The 27,677-nt window shown below is 44.7% G+C and overlaps 2 protein-coding genes across 4 annotated transcripts in view; one reads left to right on the top strand and one right to left on the bottom strand.

Annotated features, from left to right (window-relative positions):
- LOC126532026 (venom allergen 5-like) overlaps positions 1–6,858 on the top strand; it is a 40,911-nt gene extending 34,053 nt beyond the window's left edge. Inside the window, exon 8 of the mRNA XM_055070876.2 lies at positions 6,238–6,858. Coding sequence (XP_054926851.2) covers positions 6,238–6,324 — 87 coding nt within the window. The 3' untranslated portion in view covers positions 6,325–6,858. The remainder of the gene's footprint in view (positions 1–6,237) is intronic.
- A 2,838-nt stretch (positions 6,859–9,696) lies between these two features.
- LOC126530942 (PTB domain-containing engulfment adapter protein 1-like) overlaps positions 9,697–27,677 on the bottom strand; it is a 51,587-nt gene continuing 33,606 nt past the window's right edge. For all 3 annotated transcript variants that reach the window (XM_055070873.2, XM_050178272.3, XM_055070874.2), the window contains 4 exons: positions 26,899–27,003; positions 24,769–24,919; positions 20,050–20,225; positions 9,697–12,522 (listed from right to left, as the gene is read on the bottom strand). In XM_055070873.2, coding sequence (XP_054926848.1) covers positions 12,436–12,522; positions 20,050–20,225; positions 24,769–24,919; positions 26,899–27,003 — 519 coding nt within the window. In that variant the 3' untranslated portion in view covers positions 9,697–12,435. The remainder of the gene's footprint in view (positions 12,523–20,049; positions 20,226–24,768; positions 24,920–26,898; positions 27,004–27,677) is intronic.

Below are 27,677 nucleotides of genomic sequence, written 5' to 3'. Positions count from 1 at the left end.
ACACACACACACACGAAGACACGTGGCACTGAAACACGCCTGGACACGCTTGGCGGGTAGGCGTTGCGGCGGCGTTGGACGGGCCAAAATGTCCGCCGCTTTGAACAAAGCCCCGGCGTCCGTTGCATCCGCGCCGGCATTACCGCGCGTTGTAGGCGAAACGTAACAGGAGCCAAATGAAAAAGAGTAAATTCGAAATGTCAAGAGCATCTTTGGTTATCAGGTACAATGAGTGGGAAAAAAACTTGGTTGGGCATTACGTATTTGCGGACCGGAAATAACTGCACAGAGAAGAATAAAGAGTTAGTGGAATGCATAAGCGCTGATATTAAGGGTTTCGGGAATGGTGCTGAAATTGTCCTGTTAGGTGACATGAATGCCCACAGACAGGATTTAGATGGCTACACCGACAACGCGAAGTCAATCCTAGACCTTTGTGAGCAACATAACCTCGTTATCGTGAATACAGGGCCTAAGTGTGAAGGGCAGATCACGTGGGAAGTGGGAAATCGGCAATCGACCATTGATTACTGTCTGATGAAAGAAGGAATTCATGATAAGTTGAGAGAAATGGTCATCGATGAGAAAGGGTACAGCAGCATAGGGAGTGACTGACCATGAACGCGTCATTTTGAAAATGGGATATATAGTTGGGAAAGAGAGCAAGGAGTGCAAAATAGCCAGTCCAAATTTGAACGCTGAACAAATAGGAAATATAGTCACTAGAGTCTAGGAAGAACTTGGTAAATGGCCAAATAAAGAGTGGGAATATAGTGAGCTTCTAAGTATAATAACGACAGAAATACGGAAAGAGAAACAACCTGTTCGTTGACAAGGAAAAAAAGAAACCGAAAAGCTGGTGGTGGAACAGGGAGATACGAGAAGAGATCGTCGAACAACAGAAAGCATCTCGAGAGCACAGGCAGGTAAAGAAAGCACAGTTGCTGCAGGATGAAGTAGCAAGTAAATAGGAAACATTCCGTGAGAAAAAGTTTATGGTTCAAATACTGGTGCAAGCGTCTCGCCACTGTCTTTCGTCCCTTTTCGTGCGCTAAAAAACCTCAGTTGTGAAAGTAAAGTTGGTTGTCAGAAATACGTGAGGAAAAGAAGGCCGCACCTAGAATATTTTGGAACCACAAATTATTAGGCAGGAAGTGAACAATGCAACGACATATCGCATCCGAAAAATAACAGCCGTATCTTTCCAAGGCAATGCTGAGGTTGTATTTGAAGAAAAAGAGAGCATGAAAGAGACCCAGGTGGAAAGGAGCTGGTGCTGACAAATTTCAACTGCAAGAAAGTCGAAGAGAAAATTCTTAAGTGCACAGCCACAGGGCTAGACGAGGCTCCCGTTAGGCTGATTAATGAACTAGGACCAAAACGTAAGGAAGCTCTGGTGAAAACAGTGGAAAAAACTTTAATAAAAGATAGACGAATACCAGACAGTTGGCGACAAAGTAGAATGAATTTTATTTATAAAGGTAAGGGGGAGAAAGATAGAATTCACTCGTATAGACCATTGACCATCACATCAGTAATATACAGGCTAGCAATGCAGGCAATCAAATTAAAACTTCAAGCATGGGCAGAGAATAATTAATTTTTGGGTGAACTTCAGAATGGCTTCAGAATAGGTAGGCGTTTAGATGATAACTTATTTGTTCTTACTCAGTGTATCGAAATATCAAAAGTAGAAAGCAGACCGTTATATGTGGCCTTTTTAGACATTACAGGAGCCTATGACAACTTAGACCGCAACATTTTGTGGGATATTCTGGAAGAGGAAGGCTTAGGTGACGGTTGTCTACAACTTTTCAGAGTGATTTACCTAGAAAATACCGTTTGCATTGAATGGGAAGGGATGAGGAGCAAGGAGAAAGTTCAACAAGGGACTGAGGCAGGGGTGCCCTTTATCCCCACTGTTGTTTATAATGTACATGGTGAGAATGGAGAGGGCGCTAGAAGGAATGCCGGTGTTAATCTTTCATACAAACAGGCGGGTACAGTAGTAGAGCAGCAGCTTCCAGGTTTATTTTATGCGGATGATATTGTGTTGCTAGCTAACAAGCAAAGCGATTTGTAACACCTGGCTAGTATCTGTGGACAGGAAGGCAACAGTTTAGGTTTGAAACAGTGTTAGAAAATCGGGTGTTATGGTATTTCATGAAAACAGTGAACAGACAGCGGCGATACAAGGCCAGAAAATACCTTGGGTAACAGAATATAAATATCTTGGTATATGGATAAACGAAGGCAACAGATATATGGAAACACAGGAAAAACCCATAACAGTAAAGGGGAAGAGAAATGCAGTCATAATGAAGCACAGAGCGGGGCATACAATAGGTACGAGGTCCTCCGAGGTATGTGGAAAGTTGTAATGGTTCCAGGACTTGCTTTTGGGAATGCGGTTGTTTGCTCTAAATCAGGGGTAGAATGAGGACTCGATGGGAACCAAAGGTCAGTGGGGCGCCTCGTATTGGGCGCTCAGTGGAAGACTACAAACGAAGCTGTGCAGGGTGATATGGGCTGGACTAGTTTTGAAGTGAGGGAGCTCGCAGTAAAATTGAGTATGAAGAACGGCTGAGGAATATGGAAGAAAGTAAATGGGCTGGGAGAGTGTTCAGGTATCTGTACATGAAAAACTGATTCACAGTGGAGGAAAAGAACAAGGAAGCTTACCAGCAAGTATGCGGCCTGTAGCGTGGGCAACACATAATAAAAAAGGTCAAGCGGAAAGTCAAAGAGGCTGAAATAATCTCATGGGTGGCGGCAATGGAAAAGAAACCTGCCATGAGTAACTACTTAAGAGCAAAAAACAATATCAGGAAAGAAACAATTTATGATAACTCAAAGGGAAGCTCATTACTTTTTGAAGCGAGATCGGGATGCCTTAGAACACGAGATACGAGAAGGAAGGAGCATGTGCTTGCTGTGGTAAAGCTAGGCAAACGATGGAGCATGTTTTATTAGAATGTGAAGACGTCTGCCCAGCGGTCGATTTAGGCACCACTTGTCTCCTTGAAGCTTTAGGTTTCAGCGAGAGCAGTGGAAAAGTAAACATGCCCGCAATAGGGATTAGTAAAAGGAGATTGGAGGATTGGTGGAATAAAAGTAGGGAAATAACCAAAAACGGAGACATACAAAAGCACAGTTCGCAATAGGGGATCAGAAAACTTGGTGGTGGTGTTAGGATCGGCCTGCAGCTATTTCAGCCAGCTGCACGTGTTCCAATCCAACCGGGACGGGGCGCACTTCAGAGAACTGCGGATAACCGGCAGCCACGTGGCGCGGGGTCAGCTCAGGGGAGTTCTCGAGGGGAGGTAATTGGCGGAACCTCCCCATGAGCTTTTCGAGACACCAGACAATGTGCTACCCAAGCGTGCCACCCGGGACGGCTCCGAGTTCTACGAAGCCCCTCTGACGTCGGCCGCTCTGCAAAGGTCATCTGCCTTCGGAGGGGGCACTGAAACTTGTGCGTGTGTGTGTGTGTAAACCGTCCCGCGGAGAGGCGGCTGGTCTACGGTGACGTCGAACGATGACGTCGAACTATGACGTCGGGGGGAGTGCTTATAAGCAGCGATTGTCGGCTGCTAGAGTGTGCTCGTTGTCGTGCTCGAAATGTACTCGTGAGCTGCGTGCTCGTTGTCGTGCTCGAAATGTACTAGTGAGCTGCGTGCTCGTTGTCGTGCTCGAAATGTACTAGTGAGCTGTGTGCTCGTTGTCGTGCTCGTCAATGCACTCGTGAGCTGTGTGCTCGTAAGCTGTTTGCTGTATGCTCATCTTGCGGGCTCCATTTGGGAGTCATGCTAGACTAAGATGTATCTCATGTTCAACTGTAAATAACATGTAAATAAATCCTGCTCTCCTAAGTCCCGACGAAGGGTCAAGCTCCTTCCTACAGCTACGACTGCCAAATCTTGCATCTGAATGGCAGCGGTGAGATCGGCCTACAGCTCGTAGATCGCCCGACAGCTCTAACAAATGGTGGCAGCGGTGAGATTGTCCGACGAATCTAATAGTGGGGGTTCATAGTGTTTCTTTTTTTTTTATTGTTTAACCTAGGTAGGACATCAGGCAGTATAATAGCAAGAGCTTGGTGGCGCAACCCACCGCCCCGTTCCAAAGGGGACACTCATAACATCCATCCCATCCATCCATGGTGGCCGCCCATGATAAAACGGTCTATGGGCACCCTGCAATGAACTTTGTCTCTACATGTCGCGCCGCCTAGCAGCGGCGGTGAGCACACGTGGGTAGGCCCTCACCGTTATTTCACCATTGTCCGTGTTGTGCTCAGGCCCGCCTGAAAGCCTGCTTTTCCAATTTTCCAAACCGCGGCCTCTTGGCCGCTCCTTTGTGAGAAGTGTGAACAAAAAGAACAAGTGCAGATAGTGCTGCGTTAAGGATTGTCACAACTGCGAAGGGGATGTCAACATCAAATTGTACCGCTTCCTTTCAAAACTGGGGGAAGCAACCTGATGGCTGAAGTGGATTGTCGCGGTTCGTGTCAATCTTGCGAATTTCTGTTAAACGAAGTAAGACGTAAATGCAAAAACAAGAAAAAAAAATTAAGACCAACCAACAGCGGCATCCGTAAAAACACACAATAAAGCGTCAACCGCATAAAAACGCGTGAACTGATTCCCGCCGTAGTAAATCAGTTTAGATAGTGGTTTAGCTCGTCTTGCTCCAATACAAACGTGCAGCGGTTGTTACGTGTCAAATCTAGCTTCGTAAGCGCTCTGTGCTGGAGCTTTGTATGCACTGTGTTTGTTCCTGTGCCAAGATCAAGACAAATGCTGGAACTGAGCTAATTCATGTCGATGCTTTCTCATGCTTATAACAACAGAACTAGGTTGGAGTACACTGCAGCACACGTAGAGTATTTGAAAATGAGCATTTCTCTCGCGCACGCTAGCACATATTTGTTCAGTCTTTACGTTGTTTAGTCACAGCTGATTGCTCTCTATGATGCTTCAGCGGTAATGCCCTCTCACATTCGAGCCCGAACGACAATACCAGAATATGCTCTAGGTACTTTGTCAACAGAGAAAAAAGCACTTACCTGTCAATTCGCCAAAACCTCTACAATTGTGAGGTGCAAGGTACGCTCTAAGTAATGAAGCGACAAATGACCGTTGAAAGACGCCCACGGCCGTATTTGCTCACTTAAGTGGCATAAAACAATAATTTGTTAACTCACTTTGAGTTCGACGTCGTAAGCATGCTTGCTTTGTTGTGACAAATACTTCGCGACCTACGGTGGTTGCTTAGTGGCTATGGTGTTGGGCTGCTATCAATGAAGTAGCGGGATCAAATCCTGGTCTATGGCGGCCAAATTTCTGTGTGATCGAAATACCAGAACACCCGTGCAATTAGATTTAGGTTCACGTTAAAGAACCCCAGGTGGTCCAAATTATTCCGGAGTCCCCCACCATGGCATGCTTCCTAATCAGATCATGGTTTTGGCACCTCAAACACCATAATTTAAGCGCCTCGCTGTGATGTCTGTGCTGCTTATTTCTTTGACAGAATATACATGGTAGTGGTAAACTTGACGTCCTTTCTCAAGCGTCGGTGGTCAAAAATGGGCCTCTGGTGTTTCGCGCAACTGACACGGTGACGCTGACGGCTGAGCCGATCGCTGCGCCGCCTGACCTTGCAGGGAGCCCATAGCAGAGGACATGTTCGCTATTCAGCAATGTATAAGCCTCACGAGTTCTAATCTCACTAAGGCCGATGATAGCTAACTAATCATCCATTAACTAATCAAACTATTCAAAGAACGAATATATGTCGCTAGCGTTAGCGCCGTGATAAAGTCTTGCTTGCTCTGGTGTGGTGACGCTGGCTGCCATTAGACTTCCGGCCACAAACATGCTTATGCGGCAAAGGCACATTTTTTTCGAGAGCGACTATCGGTAAATGACACGATTCAGTGCCCATAGCCTTTGCATGTTCATGTGCAGGAATAATAGAGAGTTTTAGTCTAGGGGACGCAAGCGGCTTGCATACCGTAATTGCTTAGAAAGATGGGGCCACAATTATCTTTTGCTTATCACTCGTTTACAATGTATATTGCTACAGCAGACAGTTAAACACCACATTTTATATGCGTTCCCATAACATCATACTGGTCGTTTTTGCTTCGCTTTTGTCTTATGCATGGCCATGTCTTTGTATGTGGTGTCAGCCTTCCGCAGGTGTATTGAAACAGGCAATTGTTAATTTCAGTTGACGCTGCTGCTAAAAGTGGCCACAAACAGCCCACCGCAGTACTTCGACCTGACCGACGTCCTGCTTGCCAGTAATCCCTGCTGACACACACAGAAGCTCTGCAAGTGCCAAACAGTACGCCCTCGTACCTGCATCCCAGCGTGCATTGCGCAACTACTCAATGGCGGTGGACTTCGCTAATGAATAATTACATCACTGTGATTGGCGACCAATATGCTGCATCTGAACTTAAGCAAGTAACAATGCTATGGTGGTGCGAGATAAGACACAAATGTCCTAGATTCGTTTCTACGCATCATTCGCTCGAATTATTAGGCTTGCCTTGGTTTACCGATTACATTCTTAGATTGCAGTAGCCGGCCCTTCAGGAGCCAACTTGATCTCTGAGCCTCTGTCATATTGCAAGGGCAAACAGCTAATTCAGTATATGTGTGCAGAATTAATGTGCAGACTAGATTCAGTTTGACATACTTGAATGTTTTATTTATGCTGTCCAAGTTTAACCAGTGCCGCCCGGCTCACACTAGCAAAATGTTCTGCAACTATTGCAGTATGGAATTCACCATTTTTACGTGAATATCTTTCCAAGTCAGCAAAATAAATTACTCTCAAAGGCAATTGTCAAGTCCTGTTTGCATGAGTCATGCATGCCCCACGCATTCAAGAACACTACCAATCAGCTGCTCATTACAAACGCACTCCAGAAAGAACATGAGCACATCATAATTGGATTTAACCACTCTTTCTGCGCATGCGTAAGGATCAGTGGTTCTGTGAGAAATGTGGGGACTTTCAGTCCTCAAGATTTGTCTTTGCCTAGGTATTATGGGGGAGAAAATTTTTGCTCGGCTTGTCCGTAGCCGAGCTGGCAGCACAGAAAGCGTGGAGAAAAATGGAAGAACAATCTTGGAAGTAAGCACATAACATCCACGTCTGGGTCATCCTGCTACCTTAGAAGGCTACCGACATATTTTAACGCAATAGCATTAAGGACCCCATGTCGCAAAAAACCCGGTGTCAGCGTCCGCAGTCTTGCGAGCAAGGAATCATTCCGAACCACACAGGCCCTCCGCATGGCGCTTAGGCGTTACTGAGATAATTGAATTTCTTAAAGTAAAATGTCAGAAAAATAGTAAGGTACAACTACAGATATGATAGCTTAGGATTGTAAGTTGAATATACAAGAAAACGTCATTCCATTATGCAGAAACAAATCCCTCTTCCAGGATTTCCCCCATTCATATTCCACTATTCATTTGATTGCCGCAAATGGAGGTCCTGCACCTCTAAACCCTAGAAAGTATAGGGACAAGCCACAGAGCAAAGTTAATAGCTTTTCTACAACCACTTTTGGATTCGTTTCTCAGGAGAATACTGTGTCGTGACCTTGGGATATAGTATGTGGTCACATAGGAGCAGGACACTGCTAAATTTTTAGTCACATCAGCTCGTATGCTGCCACATCGACCCTCCCCGAGTAGCAGCATATGAGGAAACTGAGCAAGCGGGAGCAAGTGCAAAAATCTTGCAGAAAAATAAATGACTGTTGCACACCTTACAGACCTGTAGAGGTGCCCTGGTATTCTGTAAACATGTGAAAGAGGGAAAAACATTGAATTACGGCCCCCCCCCCCCATCCAAGGGTACACTGACTTTGTTGGTGTGATGGCGAAAGGTGACTGAAAACAGGAGTTGGGATGCAACACTGATGGTGTTGACTCCCGGTTTGGACTGGTCGTCTGCTCCTGGTATACAGTGAACCCAAGTAAGCTCGATCAAAGTGGCTACATTAGCCGATGTGTCATTTAACCCTTCAGGTGTGTGCCAACTGTCCAGACAATCCCAGATGCAACCCAGAACTCTGGGCCATTCTGGCGGTGCAGCAATGCCGTTCTGAACATGAATGTGCTATGTTGCGTGTGAACAGGAAGGTGTTCTTGGCAGCAAAATTATGGCTGCTGAATACTTCATGGCAGCAGTTAACAGAATGCAGTTGCCAACTTCATTAAGAGATTTCATACAAGGTTGAGCACAACCTTACCAGATGATATCACTAGTGCTGCTATTACCTGGCTACATTTCGGTATAAATGCAATATTAAGGGGACATTAAAAAAAAAATTATTCGAGCTGCAACAATAAAATACTGTATAATGCTCACAAAACGAAAACTCTTACTGTGAGAATTATATTGATAAGCCAGAAAAGACAAAAACGTAAGGCAGGTGGCAATGCTGCCATGAAGTTCTTGCACCACCTACTGCAACATCATGGATTGTAACAGCATCTGCTCAGGCCTTAGTTTATAGTAAGTAAAGATGGACCACATTAATTGTATTCTGCAAGAGCCAAGCACTTTGCAAGCTTTAAAAACTTGTAGTAAACCATGATCCAGAATATTTTTTTTTAAACTTCAAAACACATCAGTCGTACCAGTGGAGGGGTTTGGGTGCAAAAAATCAATGTACTGAACTTGAACCCATTTTCTGTTCTAATAATAAACCTATCATGGTAAAATTAATGCAAATTGAGAGTTCTAAATCAGTTTAAAATGATTTATTGTGTCTTCAATGTCCATTTAATGGTAACATCTGCATGGCAGACTTGCTACCATTTTTAGAATGCTCCTCCACAATCCACTGCAACTCAAGCAAACGGATGGCAGAGCCTCCCCTAGACTGTCTACTCTAACGCACTGGGATACAGGTGTTATTGAAGCAGTCTTCATTGCAGCCAAATCGTGAAGGTAGTCTTTCCACAGAATAACGTACAGACGGACGTACATCCACGTACACATACACAGTACTTCGTGTGAACAGATATTGCTGCTGTTTAGTTTCCCTTAAAGTCATTCCTCTGGAAGTAGTGACATTATCTGATGAACTCTAGTATTTGATGAGAAAACTGTCTCATCAGGCAGAAAAAGCATGATTGAAAGATTGGGTCACTGCTCAAGAAAAAAAAACTTCAACGGTTCTGTTTTCTAAGGAACCCTTCCGTACTGGTTCCATATGGAATCCTACACATCAAGAAGTTTGTGTTTTGATTTGGTCATTGATTTGATCTTTCAATTAGTGATCTTGGAACATGACTGAAGTGCAATGACACTAAGGTTCCTCCATAAACATATTGTGTAGGTTCTATACAGATGGGTACACCAGACAATTGGTTTATGCAACAGGGGTACGTGGCATCCACAGATGTAGGAATATGTGCATGGTACAAACTACAATAGTATGAAGTGTCCATCCCAAACCTGGACAAGTTGGGGTGATGTTAAATTAACAGTGCCATTAAGCCGAATGTCAGCATTTCAATTTTTGTCGATAACGCCTGAATCAAATCAAATCCAAACTATTTAGTAGGGGCACAGGGGCATTTGCAGATGCCATAGAGAATATTCTGCATGCAAGAACTATTGTACATATTTGAATATTAATCCGACGCCATTTGGAAATGAAAGAAAAAAAAAGAACAGCTTTATTGTCAACAAACAATGTCACATACACTTCTTTGAACCAGAATTTTTCATGTGGTGCTTCTTTCTGGGTATAAAGTTACATGAAGTCTGCTTACGTTCTTTATGACAACTGTTTGCAGCAACTGTCAGTTTAGATGTAAGCAGAGACTTGGGAATTCAGTACAATTCAATGCAAGGCTCTTCTATTACACTCTGCAAAGTAAGAGAAGTCAAATGAAGCAGAACAGTGAAGCACACTGTTAAGCACTGGTGCAAACTTCTAGAAAAGGCAGAATGAGAGCTGAAAGTTGTCATTTCCTCAACATACAACCATCACTGCACTGTTGCCATCAAATTGCATAGTATGCAGAGAGCAGCAATCATTTAGGGAAAACACTCTCACATCACCTTAAGAAACACCGATAACAAGTTTTAATAGATTCCCCAACTCTAACTTGGCATCTATTAAAAAATGCTTTACGACTTGGCACACTTCATGTCAGTCAAAACTCATTAATCTGGAGATGAATACTGTGACCAGCATATTGGTTTTATAAAATTCGTGTATACTTCTGGCTTGTTATTGCTCAAACTCAAAATATGCCTCGCATAAATATTACCTGCCCTATGATTTAAAATTTTGTCACGTTATTCTCTTACACAGACCCATTTGCAGTAATGCCTGTGTTGTGTTCTACTTCAGAATGTAACCTCCATGCATTAAATAAGCTACAGAAACATGGAACTTGTACTTCCAGATGAGTTGATCATACATTGCCTTAGTTTATTAGAAGTCAAATACTTCACCTTAGTGGTCTTACATGGATTAAACTTGCACTGTCCAAAAACAAGTTCATTCCGACTATGCAGCTTTTAACCATCTGTTTGTGAAAGAAGATGCTTACAATTTCTGAGCTTCACATTTTGTTACTACTGGCATTACACTGCGGTATGGATAACAGCTGATACAGTATATTATTGCCATGTTTCAAATGGCCAAAAATGTCAAAATAGGACAAGTATTTTTAATATGTGACTACTTGCTTTTAATATTTCTTACTATCATATTTTACTGCAGCCCTCTTGCCTCTAATAGAGACAAAAAAGCAGCAAGAAAAAATACTCAAAAACGCATTATGGCTGTGCCAGTGCAGTGCATGATCTTTGCTGATGTGTGCTACTTTGTGTAAATTTCTTTGTTCTGTATCATGCAAGTGTTGAGAAGTAGCTATGCTAAATGAAACATACGAGATGTGTTTCAAGACACTACCTCCTGTGAGATTTGATCACTAAAAAATCCACGAATAACCTTCTGCCCCCCCCCCCTCCAATTTTAGTGCCGTCAAAATAAATATGCAAGTCACAGTATTTAGCTAAGAAAGAGCAGAAACCCAAATGGAGGTCTCAAGTGTAGTCAGTCAGTAGGAAGTCTTCAAAACAGCTGACCTAAAGTTAGCACACACTATTGGCCCTGTGTACAGAAGGCACAAACCAGGCCAGTTCTACATGTAAGCAATGACATAGCTGCTTGCATACACAAAGGTTTCTTTAACATTTGCAAGTCACTTGTGTCTCCTATTCCTCAAGCTATCCACTGCCAACCATTTGGTTATACATATAGAAGTTCATGGTCAAAGCATGCAGAAATCAGCTGTTCCGACACACGATGCTCTTGTGATACAAATGATGAGATGAGTAGGCATGACTTAATACAACATATCAGCATTATTGCTATTAACAGGTTACAGCCTTCCTCACAATGGCATATATGCAGCTACTTCCCCCCCCCCCCTCCCCCAAGCCCTCAAGTCTTTTTGGAGATGTATATCCATTCTGGTAGGAAGTTACTAGAAGACCTAGCTACATTCAGTTCAGGCATGCCATCTGTTAAGACATTTCAAAATGGATGAAAGAGTGGTTGCATGTACAGTGGTGGCAAACCCTAACAGATGTGTACCTAGATATGTCATCTGTCTAAACCTTGTTTGAGAGGAAGTAAAGAAAGCGATGCAAAATGTAAAAGCAAAAATGGAAGAGGAAAGGAATCACAGCTCTAATGCCTGGCTCTGTTCACGTGGTGGAACCAGTGTTGGACAAGGCCAACAAAGCTAAAATACTTACCTATATTCAGAGTTGGTTAGACATCCAACTGCCTAGCCTCTATCGCAGCACACTCAAACAACATCCAGAACAAGTGAAAAATAAAACACCTTCATGTATAAAGATTGGCAGGTGTCGGGGGGAAAAAAAAAGAAACGGCTTCTGTCTTACGAGACTAGCCTATTCATATAGTAACAAAAACCACATGTGCACCTATACACTGTCTCCTTAGTGACCTTTAACACAAGTGCAAAAGTAGTAATAAAGCACCGACCACAGTTGACAATTCCTTGAGAAATAAATTGGTTTGGTTCTGTTGAAACCAAGTTCTCCGGAATTGTGGAATGAAAAGGTGTCGTAAAGCATCAGCATGTGCGAACATGTAGAGATTATGTGGGCCTCTTAGAACAAACATGTCTAAAACAATTAAACAAAAGCACACTTGGGCAGATATGCTTGGTCCACTCTCCTAGCACAGGGCTTCCTTTCACCATGTCATGCTCTACTAGTACAAGAAATGACAAAATTACATGGAAAAAGAGAACCCCTTGAACTCAATATTCAGCTTAAAACAGCTCCAATAAAACAGAATGGGGGCACTATAACACTGCTGACTCAATTTTCACACTCATCAATTCAGGCAAGTGGCTTGCTTCCCAATGGGTCCAATTGCTCAAGAAGAAAATCATCCTTTCCAAAGGAGAGTCCTCGGCTGAAACCATCCTGAAATGAGAGAGAACGGTGATAAAGATGACCTGCAAAAACAAGCAGCTCAAAGATGTGCTGAAATTATGCCTACAGATGCTCCATAAAAGTGCAGCTGAATACAGGTGGAATTTCACTGACATGTTTAACATATTTTGAATAATGAAGAAAGCAAGACAAATGTACTACTATTCATAACAATGCAAGCTCCAAAGGACTTGCTGCAAAATTCTGAATAATGTTGCCAACCGATAATTTGAACATGCTTGATTATTCAGACAGTTTCGTGGCACTGCAACTGGCCACATAGACCAAATTACCTATATTTCAGGCACCTCACAGTACACAGATAATTCGGACTCCAAGTGGACAAGTGCATAACAATTTGACCACTCAGGTTAGCAGAAACGTCCATTTCATACACTGTCAGCATGGTCATCAGCCATGTTGCCATCACTTCCTCAAAACCGAAACTAGTTAAACCTAGTAAATCCAGCACTCATTGAAAGTGTCCAGAGTGCAGGACAAGCCAGGCCAAGCTGCTAGGCTGTAAAGTTCACTTCTGCAGTCATTGCTGCATGGAGGAATGCATTATGGTTTGCTGTGCGCCTTCGATGTGTCCACTATGTTAATTTTTATGTTACGCCCATGTCTTGGGCGACTTCTGCAGGCAGCTTTGCAAGCTCCATTTTTGATGTCTGCACCAGCAAGAGCGGCAATTATGGGAGGTAAGCGCTGTACAAATCGCTGCTGCAAAGAGACCCACGATCATTTGGCTACTGCAGCATGGTCGACTTCTGTCATGTTGCTAGGGGGATGAAGACGAATATTTGGTACATGCATTGACCGTACTTCCATCTATCGACAGCAACAGCGAGACGCCGACCACATTGCAGGCAACCGTATGCACATGCACGGAAGTGTAGTGCAGGTAATTCGATAATGGGAAAACAGGATGATTGGACAAGTGTTGTCACCCTTGAAAGTGTTGCCCCTTGAATATACCATGCAAAAGTATGGCACTGTATTATGCATATATCGAACTGCCATTCACCGCCACATTTGATACTATATTGAACACTGTGCCATGCACCCACAAGTGCACTACCCCTAATGGGGCAGTGACCACTTACGGGTAATCTAGACGTTAGGAACCGCAGAAAAGTCTGAATAATCAGGAGTCTGAAGTACCGGTCTTGGCACAAAAGGCGAGTTGTATTCTTGCATGACGACTTGCGGGGATACCTTCAATTTTGCATGATTTTGCGTAACTAGAGCGTGCATTTGGCATTGTGCCAAGCATGCTGTCGCCCACTGAAGAGTGACGCATCAACTGATAGCAGTATCTTCAGTATTGATCATTTAGAATACTAAGACGTGTACTTGTTCATCTTTATCGGGTGACTAGTTTCACTGCCTAACAAATGTTATCGCACAGCACAGGACGCGCCTGCATGTATTGGAAGTTTCCCGAATGTTATCGATGGTTCTAACCACTGTAACCTTGTGTAATCTGATTTCATGTATGTGCGACGCAAATGGTGTAGAACTTTCTGGAAGACACGCGGGCACCAGCGATTACTCTGGAAACTTCGATGACTGATGTATAATAGCAGACGCACTCGACCCGCTTATCAGATTTATGCAGATTGCCAACTGTGTTCGCCGCTATGCTATGCTATCATTGTGCTTTGAGTGTAGCCTGTGTTTAAGGGCACAGGTTTGGCAATAAAACACTAGTTTCGGCATTCATGGTATTGCTGCTTTCTTCACTGTCACTACCACGTCACAATACAGTCTACGCTCATTACAAGACCCGCGCACATTAGACTTTCGGATATAACGGACCATATTTCAGCCTTAGTTTGTTCTACCTATTTTACTAATGCAATGAAGTTCTTTTAACGAACTGCACTACAAAGGACTATCGGCTACAGCGGAACAAATAAGCAGCAATTTCTTTCAAAATTGGGCGTATAACATACTTTTGCCGTGTCGACACGGGCTGATAACAGGCTTACGAGAGTTAGCCGATGAGTGCGGCTCAATATTCCATGCGTGAGGGATGTTCTCCAGTGGCTGCTGCCTACAGCGCGGCTGACATATCTTGAAAGTGATCCGTGATGTGAACAAAGTGCAGTCGAGAACAGATTTTTCGGATGCCTAATTTTTCAGACATGCTTGATTTTTCGGACTTTTTCCTGGCCCCAGGACATGCCTCATAAAGTCAATGTATTACGTGGCTCAATATTTCGGACACTTTAGGGAGGGCTGTTCGATTTTTCGGAATTTCCAAATGTCAGCCGGGCAAACTGCTGTGCACTTTGAGCTGTGTCGCCGCCATCTTGTTTACATTTTCGTTCTGCAGCCTCGAAACCGGTGCCGGTCTTGCATGGTGGTTCCTCAGCTACTCAGACGCTGGATTGAGGCTATATGCTAGCAACTTCCGCTTGTGCAACAGCGTCACTGCCGTAACGCGATGCTTTTTTTTTTTCCTTTCTTCCTTCGACTGCCTGTTTGTGTTTGCCGTGCATTGACGAGTTTAGCGAGTAGGCTTAGTCGTGGTCGTGCTGCGGCTTGCATTTGATTGAATCTGCTTCAGTGCTTCAAGATGCTGTCTCCAGAACATTTATTTTTGCATGCAAGGTGGCAGCGAGGAGGCACTCAATGAAGTCTCTGTGACAACTTCCCGACGACTGCGCTGGGTGTGCTGCTTAGCGCAGCGTGCAGATTCACAATGGAGAAGAAATCTACGTTGTTGTCAGCCTCGAGAGTTTCAATGAACCGAGGCAAGTATGCCACAAGGTCGATGGCAAAGAAAGCGGCAATCGTCAAGCTCGTCGAAGGTGGCCGATCACAGGCAGACATCGCAAAAGAGTAAAATTTCCAGACTCTTTCGAACTACATGAAAAACAAGCAAAAGATTTCGGAGGCAGCGGAAAAGTCTACTGGGTGTCGTCAGAAAAATGTAAGCCAAGGCACCTATGCAAAGCTCGAGGAGGCCCTCCTTGTATAGCTGAAGTCGACAGTGGCCAGCCAGGTTCCCATCTCCGGTGCCCTCATCAAACAGAAAGCCGAGACGATGGCGCTTCAGATGAACGTTGAAGGATTTAAGGTCAGCAACAGCTGGCTAAGAAACTTCAAAAAGATTGCTGATCTCAGTTTTAAGAAACTGTGCGGCGAAAGTGCAGCTGTTGACTTGAATGTCGTTGCGGACTACCGCTGTGAAAAGCTGCAGTCGCTCTTATGGGAGTACTCGCTGGACGACATTTTAAAATGCGAGAAGACCGCAGTTTTTTTTTGTGCTTATGCGAGAGAAGACTTGCCTTTGCTGATGACCCTTGCCATGGTGGAAAACACAGGAACGAGTTACTGTTTTCATCGGCGGCAATAAGTCGGGGACAGAAAAACTGCCAATGCTCGTAATCGCCAAGTCGAAAGGTCCGAGGTGCTTTAAAGATGTACAGTCCCTGCCCGTCTTGTACGAGGCGAACAAGAAGGCATGGATAACAGCAGTTTTTTTAAAACTATATGAGAAAACTAGATCGTAAATCTGATCTAGAAGGCCGCAAAGTTTTGTTCGTCGACAACTGCGTTGCACATGGGCACATAAACAACTTGAAGTCTGTGCGAGTCGAGTTCTTGCCACCAAACATGACAAGTCTCCTACAGCCGATGGACCAAGGCGTGATACGCAACCTGAAGGAGAACTATTGGTCACGCTTGATTTCGCGTGTGGTGTTGTGCCTCGACAGTGGAAAAGCCTACTCTGTCGATTTGCATGGAGCACTTAGCATGCTCGGTGACACGTGGAAGTCCGTGGCACCCACAACACTGAGCAGCTGCTTCCACCACGCGGGATTTGTGTTGAATGGCGACTCTGCTTTCTTGGACAAGGATAGTGTCGTCGAGCAGCTGTCTGGCAGTGAGCAACTCATCGACGACCTTCGCACTGCAGGTGTCAAAATTCCCTCGACCGTCTCGTTTTCGGAGTTCATGGATGTGGACAGTGAATTGGAACTGTGCGCCAGGCTCACGGACGAAGAAATCATTCGCCAAGTGCTTGCAGAGTCTGAGAGCGACGACAATGATGACTCGCCTGCAGCAGCGCAGCCGACACAAGCCGAGCTGATGCAAGTGGTCACAACTCTTTCGTCGGCTTATGGCGACTCCTGCCGAAATTTAGGCGGACCTGCTTGCATGCAAGCGAAGCATGGTTCAAAAGACCATTAATCACTTTTTCCAGCCTCTAACTCAATAGTAAGCAATAAATTGAAGTTTTTTGAGGGCACATTTGTTTTTTCGGACTGCCTGGTTTTTCGGACATTTTTGCAGACCCCTGAGGGTACAAAAAATCGGTCGTCGACTGTACGTGCCCATGCAAGCCTCATCTTCAAAGCAATCTCCATCTTGGGATGGATGGATGGCTCTGATAGTAGGCTACTGCAATTGCGGTTTTGGATTTGTATCCGACTGCACCACCATAGCAATTTTCAGATGAGTTTTCCCGGACAAAAAATAAATGCGTGCATTAGAGCCGGGTAAAGAGTACTGTAATAATTCATACTGAGCTACTGTTCTTGCTTGAAAGTCTTCATAAGACCAGCCAAAAATAATTGTTTGCAACGAGTGAGGATTTGTGTTTGATGCATTCACTGTACCCTAAGCACAGCCAAGACAGGCGTTGTTGCTATTAGCCAATACTGTGGTCACCAGTGGCGCCAGGCGTGTGCGTGACGACCAGCCAAGTTTGAATTATCTGGTGAACGCTAATTCCAGGACCAAAATAACGAAGGTTTGGTTCTATAGAAATGTCTGCACACCGGCCAGGATGTTCAGTTGCAATCAAATTAACCTAACAAGCGAGTAAACCGAAGTCTAGTTAGTGGAAGTCTACTGTATTGCTGTATTTGTATGTTACATGTTTACGATTTACTGCCTATGTAAGTAATTTTTGTACTCGCCCCTGCAATGTGCAACATTGAGAAGGTAGAACAGTTAAACCTCGATATAACAAGGTCGGTAAATAATGTATTTACTTGAATCTAGACTGACCCCAATTTCTGACAATGTTGCTGGTACACAGCAGTGAAATGCACAGAAGGCTGCAGATTGTTGCGTGACAAAATTAGACTAATATGTGTACTATTAAAAATCTAGGCAACAGTCATGTTACACCGCCACGTCATGTGGCAAAGCAGACAAACACTGAACATACTTTTGATCCAATTTCCTTAGGAAAAAGAAAATAAGGTGCTAGTTAGAATTGGTTAAGTGCGGTAACCAGTCACTGGCAGAGAGTGGTGTTCCTTGAAGGCTTCCTAAAGCAGGCAGAAAATAGGCATTTTCAATGGGACATAACATGAGTTCAACACATCCACTGTTTCATAAGCTCTGCTGAGAAGTGCTGTCCCTAAACGAGTCACTATTGAGGCACTATAAATAACAAGTGTGGGTCCATAGAAATGCATGGGCGCCGTTCGGGCCTTTCAGTTGAGTATTTAAAACTTCAGAAGACTGAATTGAATAGTCACATTCATAAATATGAAAATTTTTTCAATTAGTTTTTGAATACAGTCAATGACAGGTTTTTCAGAAACACCCTATAATTTGGACACCTTCGCAGCACCACCATACACCGTATTTACACGATTGAAGTCGACTCGAATGTAAGTCGACCCCCCCATATCGCGTGACAGGAAAAGAAAGAAAGCATACCCGAGGGCACATTCTATAACGAAAATTTATTAGTAGCTGGCATGGTCACTGGACTATTCATCTTCACTTGCGCCATCATCCTCACTAATGCTGCCATCGTCGTCGCTGCTACGGTCCCACAGCGCGTCGTCGTCCAGCGAAATTCAACATTTGGCAAACGACCGCACCATGACATCTTGAGGAACAGCAGCCCACACCGAATTCACCCAACCACACGCAGCCGTCAGGGAGGCTCTTTTGACAGGTCTGGATGGCGTAAGTGCGCGGTCTTCTGCCGCCAACCACTCGTACTCACGGCGGAGCAGGTCCTTAAAAGGTGAAGATCCGGGCTTGTTTCATGACTATGTCACACTTCACTGGCAGGGACCGATCACGCATTTCAGAGACGTAACCCACAAGCTTGGCCTACAGCTCTGGAAAGTGTCCCAACTTCGGCCCGTCACAGATGAAAATTTTGCTTCACTTCAGTCGCCACTCTCACACCACGAGGAAGCATGGAAGTACCACGTAGCCGGCATTTGAGTCGAACGCATCAAACTAAGAGCTACGGGGAAATAAAAACATGTGAGCGGCGTCTGCTCTTCCATTAACTATCGATGCTCCCTGTAAGTGCCGCCGCGAATGGAACAGCGGCACTTCCATCGACTATCCACACCTCCCCATGAGTGTTGTGTGCACTGTAAAACTCTTAATAATGTTGAAAAATCCTTCCGAGAAGCAAACAAACGTGCGGGATAGCGAAAGCTATGGGTAGGGCCATAGAGCAAACAAAATTGTAACTACGTTGTAGCTCCCCTGATATCTCATTGGTTTCGCTTTTTGGCGGTGCCCTGTTTTGGTTTCAATTGTAAGTCGACCCCCTCACTTCAGATTTTCAAATTTCAAAACATAGATCGACTTACAGTCATGTAAATACGGTATCTCATAGAGCCAATGTATAGGGACATCTGAAATTGTGGACGCCAAAACCCTTCGTCAGATTTTTCCAGACTTTCTGCCGTTACCGCACGTCCAAAACAGGATTAATCGAAGCCACCACTATTGGCATTTTGATTATCTTGCAGCGTTAAACCAGAGCTCTTGTTGCCTTTGTCATCCTCGTGGAAGGCTTTGAAGTGCAGAACGTAAGGCAAGGGTTGCATGTTTCATAATTACGGTTCCCAAAAGTCAGCTTTGCAGCAATGCAATGTTTAGAGTCATGCATACCCAATGAACTGCACTGAAGCATACTAAGAAAGGAAAGGGGCCAATGTCAGAGGACACAGTATGTATTCTTCAAATATGCACGCGTGCATTCGCTGCCTCCTGTCACAGTATGCACAGCAATACACCTGTCAAGTGTCAATACACCTGGCAGGCCTTCAGAGCTACTTCGGACGTGCCTGTGGCGATTTGAGCCCTTGGGAGCAGTAACAAGCATGCATTCATTATTCTTGACTACCCCACTTTTCGGATGTCTTCACCACACCTAGGGAGTCCAAAAAGTTGCATGTTGACTGTAGTTCAATATGCTAACTGTGCACAAGTTAACAAAATATTAGAGCAAGGGTACCATAAATTTCATCCCTGTGGGCATAGTGTAGGCATACAAAGCTATTCAATATTTGATTTGTCTCAGAAATTACTTTGGCAAAGTACCTAATACATACATTCGGCACTGAAACTTGGGAAGCCCCTTTTTGCAAAGTGGGACATGTCGAAATATAACAATACAGAAGAGTGAATCTATTAGCACACACAAGGCACTGCCAACTTGTAAGAGACCAATTCACACTTTCTGCAGTTGCTGGACAACTGCATCCATGCCCAGAAAGCAGCAACACACACCTTCATTTCATTGAGCCTGCGGTCAATTATGCCAATTGCGTTCTCCAGTTCCTGAGCTCCAAGGTTGTTTGAGAAGTCACCCATGCCGAAGGGATCTTCCTCTTTCGTCGGCGAAAATGGCTCGGCACCAAACAGGTCCTTAGCTGCAGCAATGCTGGATGGTGTGTCTGATGTACCTGCATACACCACCAAGAGACCAGCTGTGATGAATATTTCTTGCGAAAGATAAAGTTGCTGTTGTGATGGTGAAAAGAATGACATGGCTCTATTCCACTGTTACAATGTGCAGGTCTTTCTCATGCTCAGGATGTCATGTAACAGTAGAGTTGCACAGCTGGTTGGTTTGTAGAGTGTAAATGCCAAAAAATTCAGTGGCCAGTTAGTGGTAAACACGAGAGAAATGCATTAACATTACATTGCACCTTTTTACGGTCCCAGATCCATGATCTAAACTGCATTCACCATATAGAAAAGTGTTCAGCTCACTCGACACACATCCTGCCTCTTCGAGGAGAGACACTTCAGACTTTTTTCCACTTCGACATTCCTAATGCTAATGCGTTAAAACAAAGTAACTATACCACTTCAATCTCTTACACTTTTTCTGAAATAACCCAACTGCAGCTGTGCTAAGAAAGTAGCAACAAATGCCTTTATTTCATTGAGCATATCGGTCAATTATGCCAATTGCACTTTCTCTCTTAAACCAATGTATAACACTGACAGGAGTTTCAGACTACACTTCTTGCCAAATTTTTTAGACATGATCCATGTGCACGATGTCAGAAAAATGGCAGCTATGAAAAAAGTTTGTGCCATTCACATTGTTTCCTGTGCTCTTGCTTTCATTTGCTAGGTAGCTTTTAAGGCTTTCTTACAGTTGCACAGCCACTGCGAATAGATCTGCATTGACTCTGCACATAACTAAGTTCGGTTGCCGACAGAGAAGCAGCATTGGTTAGGTCTAAAAGCAAAGGCAGTATGGCGATGACAAAAATTAGCCACTGGCCCACATGGTGGTAGTTGGCAAGTAAAAAGTTTGCCACTCATCACATGGCTTAACAGTGATCAGGGGCCTGAGGTCTCACACATGACTGAGGGCCTTAGAAGCAGTATTCGGGCCAGTAGATGACCAGCTGACAAACGAGTGTTCCTATTAAGTTAGTCTATCCACTTACTGGACAAAATGGGTTGAATCTGCCTGACACTGTACAGTCAAGGCTTCTGAAGCATCGAGCATCACGAAATTTCTAGTAGAAAATCGTAAAAATGAGAAAAAGTTAATTTTCTGTAATGCAGGTATAAAAAGAGATTAACTTGTGTTTTTGCATGAAAGAGATCTAAGAAGGCACTTTTAATAAGAACCGATTCCAAAGATGAATCTGTTTATCTTAGCTAGTAAAGAACCCTTAACCCTTAAGATTTGCTTCTGTCGTGTCAAACTCACACAAATCCCCCAACCATTCAAATTCAAACTACTACTCACTTCAAAAACCTGACACTCACTATTAGCTTTAAGCTTGGTTTGAATGAAAATAATTATTATGCATACATTGTTTTGCTTTTTGACGGTTCTGTCCTTCCCCTTGTTAAGAACGGCCAGCTGCAGTGCAAGTTTTGCCGGCCAGTTTTGACAGTGGCGGCAACTTTCCTTGGCGTTACACTCTAGCCTCGTCGCCGTTCTGACTGAATGAGTTCGGCGGGCCAACTATTGTTACCGAACTCCCCAACACGGACCTGATCTGCTATGAGTGGGGGAGTTGCCGCGGGAACATCGTCGGACACTCCTTTCCACGCGCCGACCAAGACGCAAGACAAAGGCTACCCGGGCGCACTGCGCAGGTCGGCTCTGAGTTCTACGAAGCCCCTCTGACGTCGGCTCCGGCTCCGGCTGTGTGTGTGTGCATGCGTAAACGTTCCCGCGGAGAGGCGGCATGTTTACGATGACTGGACGAACGTTTCCGTCACCTTGGAACCGGGGGAGGACCGAGTGCTTATAAACGGCTGTTTTGCAGATGCTCAGGACACTTTCTTAAGCAGTCATGTTAGACTGAGACACTCTCTCAAGCAGTCGTGTTAGACTGGCACACTTTCTCTCGAAGTCATGCTAGATTGATAAACTGCATGTAAATACTGTAAATAAACCCTTATTCCTCATTCTTGATGAGAAGCAGTCCTTCCCTTCATCAACGTCCTCAGCGTGGATAAGTTGGACGACAGCATGAGCCAGCTACCTTCTAATTCATGCCGGACTCCAATCTTAACGGGTTGCGAACGATGGGATTGAGCCCCCAATCCTGACAACCTTCACTACAAAGTGACAATACTGATATTTGTACAAGCTTAAAGGGACACTAAAGGCAAATATTAAGGCAACATGCACTGTTGAAATACCATTCCAGAAATGTCGCAGCATGTGTTTCATGCAAAGAAATGACTGCATTTAAGAGAAAATTGAGTCTGAAGGGTCTGCATATCTTTAGCTCATCAAATTGCCCACCCCCAAGCAAGGGAGTGGCGACGTTGCAAACACCCTCCCCGCCCTTTACAGCCATCAGAGTAAAATGGTGCCCGACAGATGGCGGTACGGTATTGCTCAAAGTGTAAATGCGCGGCCATGGAGAAATGGAGTCAAGATGGAGTGTTGGATTTGCCGCTACAGCTGCTCTTGGTCAAGTGGCGTGGACTGTTCGGACATCTCGCAATATCACATGAACGCGGAAATCTCTGCTACTTGCAGTTTGTGGAAGTTGTGCGAGCCAGCAAAACCAGCGTAGCAGTACGAGATAATAGAACTACTGAAACACAAAGGCGAGGGCGGCACAGAGTCGAGCGAAAATGAAACCTTTCTATTGCCTGCATCATTGTCAAGAGTAACATCAATGAGTTCCTTCTAAACATCGAATAGAACTGGACAAGTAGCATTTTTCTTCCTTCTTATAATGCAATGCAATTATATTTTTATTACAATAGGTTGATTACTGGTGAAAGAAATAAAATGAGGAGTGCCTTTGTCATTGGGCTAGTACAGTACTTGAATGTCCTGGGTGCATTGCAAATTGTGTTCTACATTTACCTCAATTTCTCTATTACTAAAACTGTGCTCGTGATAATATTGATGCCTTAGGCATTCTTGAGCATTAATCTATCAGTTTAGCTTGACTTAATATTTGCCTTTAGTGTTCCTTGAACACCTTCCCATCAGTTTTAATGCATGCATCACTCCCCACTGCCGAGTGTGTTCTCTACATGAGTCTAGCCTGCATCTCATGCAAGAATGATCGCATGGCCTCTTTGAACCCACAAAAATGCTCACCAAACTTGCACGCTCTGAGCAACAAGACCATTAAGCAAACAAAACGCCTTCAGCAGCACTAACTACAGCAAAACACAGCTAACGTGAATTTCATGGGACCAAAAAAAGAAAGTCGGTAAACCGAAAGTAGCATTATTGACAGTATCAATAAAATAATGAGCAAGTGCTTACTACTTCAACAAGCTTTCATTTACTGAATGAATCGGCAAATCCTGTTTCTATATTGCACAAAATCAGTGTGGAAGCTGCAATTTTCGCCATCTCGTAACTGATAAGCACTTAGAGGCAAAGGCCTCATGGCTATCTTCACAGTGCAATGCACACCTTTACCTGAGATATGCCTTAACTACTGTATACACATCCTGATTATTTTTTTCACGAGTGAGCTGGTTGTCAAAAGATTGCCTCTCCATGGCAATGTAGTCAGCACTCTTCATCCTTGACAGCTTCCGTCGTGTGTGACATTGGACACACAACCATGGCACCGAGTCAAAACGAAACTACCGCATTTACTCTCATAATGAATGCACTTTAAAAAAAAAATTTGCAAAAAGTTGGGAGGTGCGTTCATTGTGAGAGGTAAAATTTTGAGAATTTTTTTCCGCAGCCACCTCTAAAGAGTTTCAAAATGCGAACCAACGATTGTGATAGCAAATGTGTAGACAGCTACACGAAGTAAGGTTAGTAGTTTTAGCAGCCGTATAAACTTGCAAACAGCTTCAACACAAACTGGGTGGCAAGAATGCACCAGGCACAAAGGTATGAGCCGCCATCGACTCAGCCCCCAATGAAGATAGTTTTCAGGATGGGGCGCGCCGCGGCTGTACAGTTGCTGCCAAAGAAAATGCTGCACCACTCCTTCCCTCCCCTCTCCCGGTGCCGGACACAGACGGAAGACTGCGTGTTTCCTTCCCGCTTTCCTCCCTTGGAGGCAAGAGATTGAGCTGCGGTCGTCGACGCCCCTTGGGAGTGGTTGTGCAATACAGTTACTGCCAGAGTACAATGCCTGATGTGCGGCCAAATACGCATTATTGCTGAGACCAGATAATGAGTGAATTATCCGATCTTCCAAATTAATGAGGGTCGAACCAATGAGGTCTTACTGCAGTAAAACTGCTTCATAAAACACACAATCCAGTTTCCCATTTCAGAAACTGATACTATTCCACGTGCAATATGCAGCTGCACAATGCATTAAAAGCAGTTCAGGCATTTTGTAGCGAGTGAAATGGCCAAGTTAATAGAATGACGACATTGCGGCGCTTATGTGCACCTGTACTTACTTAATCTTCTGAGCTGTCTTCTTTTATTTGAAATTGAAAGAGGCATAGAAGCATTTAAAACACCACACTCAGGTGAATAGCCGAGCTTTATTCTGAAGCACAGCCTTAAGGAAAACTCACCGTTGGTGGATACCTCTGAACACCCATTTGTTTTGGCTTGTACTTGCTCAGTCTCTGCTCTCGGATTGAAATCCTCCAGGTCATCCATGGACAAGTTTTCAAGACGTGTGCCAACAGTTGGCACCGTCAGGCCAAAGAGGTCTTGTGAATGCTGCGTTCAACCCAGAGTGAGAAAAGTGAATGGCGCACACCTGGCTGCCCTTGGAAAAGAAACTTGCTGATGATGGCCTTTATATGAAGTGGTAAATGACTGTGTTTTCCAGAGGTTCTAAATCTTACATCTGGACAGTGGCACACGAGATGCTGTAGTACAGGCTTCTAAGCAATTCTGACCACCTAAGTTCTTTAAAATGTGCCTGAACCAAAGTACCATGCAAGAGATGTTGTCCACCCCCGTTTGTTGTTGCAGCCCAAATTTAAAAGAAACAGGCGTTCAATGAATAAGCAAAGCTCAATACACAAAAAGTTAATTTCGCTCTCATCATTAAATTACATTATGGGGTTTTACGTGCCAAAACCACTTTCTGATTATGAGGCACGCCATAGTGGAGGGCTCCGGAAATTTCGACCACCTGGGGTTCTTTAACGTGCACCTAAATCTAAGTACACGGGTGTTTTCGCATTTCGCCCCCATCAAAATGCGGCCGCCGTGGCCAGGATTCGATCCCGCGACCTCATGCTCAGCAGCCCAACACCATAGCCACTGAGCAACCACGGCGGGTGCTCTCATCATAATGCTGCCATTGTGGCCGAGGATTGGGCAAGCCACCTCACACTCAGAATTCCATTATCACTGGGTCACTGTCCCGGTTTTTACAATACACATCAGTGTGATGATGAGCCTACATTGCAAAGGAAACAGTTGGCATGCCCCCAACAGTTTCTTCACACAGACATGTTTTACAGTGAAACCTCGTTAAACTGTAGTTGGCCGGAGCTCGGGAAAGGTACGTACTAAACGGCAGTACTGTTTAACCGAATAGCATGAGATCGCCCACTTACCTGCCGAAAACGAAACTCAGAGAGAGTGCGATGAAAGGGGAAAAACATGCAGTATTTATTCACTTCGCGCGACAAAAGCGTTATTTTCGTTTGATGCCGCGGCGGCCTAGCACGACGATGATAGCGGCCTCAAACTTGCTGAAGCTGCGTGCCAGCTTTTCAGCCAGCCCCCTCTTCTCGGCAAACACTCTCATGGCAGATTCCTCGTTGGCGTTACGTATTCTCCGTGCGCGTGCGCAGTAGTGCTGCAGAAGTCCCGGGGGCGCCTTTTTCATTGCCGGGTGCCGGAGTTTGGAATAATTTTCATTTGGAATAGAGTTACGTTGTCGCGCCCCTATTGTCGTCGCGATGATTGCATTCATGAGGCTGACGTAACACGCAGCTTATGCCACTGTCGGGCCTGAATCGCCCATGCTATCGCTTTCCGTGTCGTCCTCGTCACTGTCACTAGTCAACACTTCGGCAACAACACAGGCAACGATGGAGAAAAGTCGAACCACGTAGCCGACATATCTTCGCAGTCGCAGCAGCGCTGCCGAGCAACTTCCTCGCATTCCAAATGCCAGACAGTGTAGTCAACAGCAGATCCCTGTTTGCGTGCCAGCGCCGACTTCTTCGTGTCACGTTCGATAGCACGGACGATGTCTAATTTTTCTTCTATGCTGAGCACCCGCCGTCTTTTTTATCCGAGCTTCGGAACGACGCGAGTCCTCGCTTGCACGACGCCATAACGCTCTCTGGCACTGCGTCGAAATGATGATGTTGATGTGGCTTCACACACAAACACACAGGCTGCTTGGAGGCCGTTGTTCCGATCTCTGAGGCGTGTTGTTCTGCCGGGCTGCCCGATGGAGACGGCGCAGCGCCGTGTTTGCGCGACGAAAAGTTTAAACGCTACGTTTTAACCGATGCGTACGCAATAAGCTGGTATGGTTTATGCGGATACGAAACACATTATGTTCAATGGCCGCTGAGTCTGGATTTGACTTTACTACTTTTAAAACGAAACTACTGTTTAAGCGGGCACGGTTTAACGAGGTTTTACTGTATTAAACAGGAGCTGAAAGGCTATGTGATCCCTGCACATGCTGACGCTGTCATTGGTATAGATAAATAAAACATCTTTACCTGGCCATGGTCGGCACTGCGGGGAGGCAATGGCGGTGGTAGAGGTTCTGGAACCACATTACTTGAGCTGGGTTTGCTGGTTCCATTCGTCGAGATCGCCCGCACCTGTGACAGCAGACAAGGCAGTTGTGCAACACCTATGGACAACATCATGTGTGTACAGCTTCAAGGCAGGAAAAGTGGCAGCTTGCTACTTAGTGCAAGTCCAACAGCTTATCTGCTTGCAAATGCAACCTTTCACAGAAGCACTTGACACCTCTCAGCAGCTTCCAATGCACTGCAGCTGCATGCCTTCTATATTGCCCCATCTTAAATACTCCAGAAGAAAAAAAAGAGTGACGCAGATAGCACTCTCCCTACAGTCTTCCGATAATTACCAGTGTTATCAGTAGTACAGTTAGCTGTAAAAATTACACGCTCCTTTTGAGGCTGCATCTATGTTGGGGAAAGACAACCCCACAGTAGTGATCTGTTATCTACGAGTGCTTGCATCCGAGATCAAGCAACCACGTGCAAGAACTTCGACACTTTGTAAGATGGACACATCTCTAAAACTGGTACCTTGCTTTTACAGCTTACACTATCACACCTGCAGAGAGCAATGGTAGATAGCACAGCTGGCACTGTCAGTCATAGGCTTTAGTGTTGCTAATACCATAGCTCAGTTCTGTACCAATAGAGCAGGGCTGCCTGAAGTGACCCTTTATTGCTCCTCCTTAAACTGCACGTATGTGTGAGGAGTACACTACTTCAGATATCTTTCAGACATGCTCAATTAT

Source organism: Dermacentor andersoni, chromosome 5 (assembly GCF_023375885.2).
Source record: "Dermacentor andersoni chromosome 5, qqDerAnde1_hic_scaffold, whole genome shotgun sequence".
Taxonomy (NCBI): Eukaryota; Metazoa; Arthropoda; class Arachnida; order Ixodida; family Ixodidae; genus Dermacentor; species Dermacentor andersoni.
The sequence above is the reverse complement of the archived record's forward strand: the minus strand, read 5'-3'. Positions and strand labels throughout refer to the sequence as shown.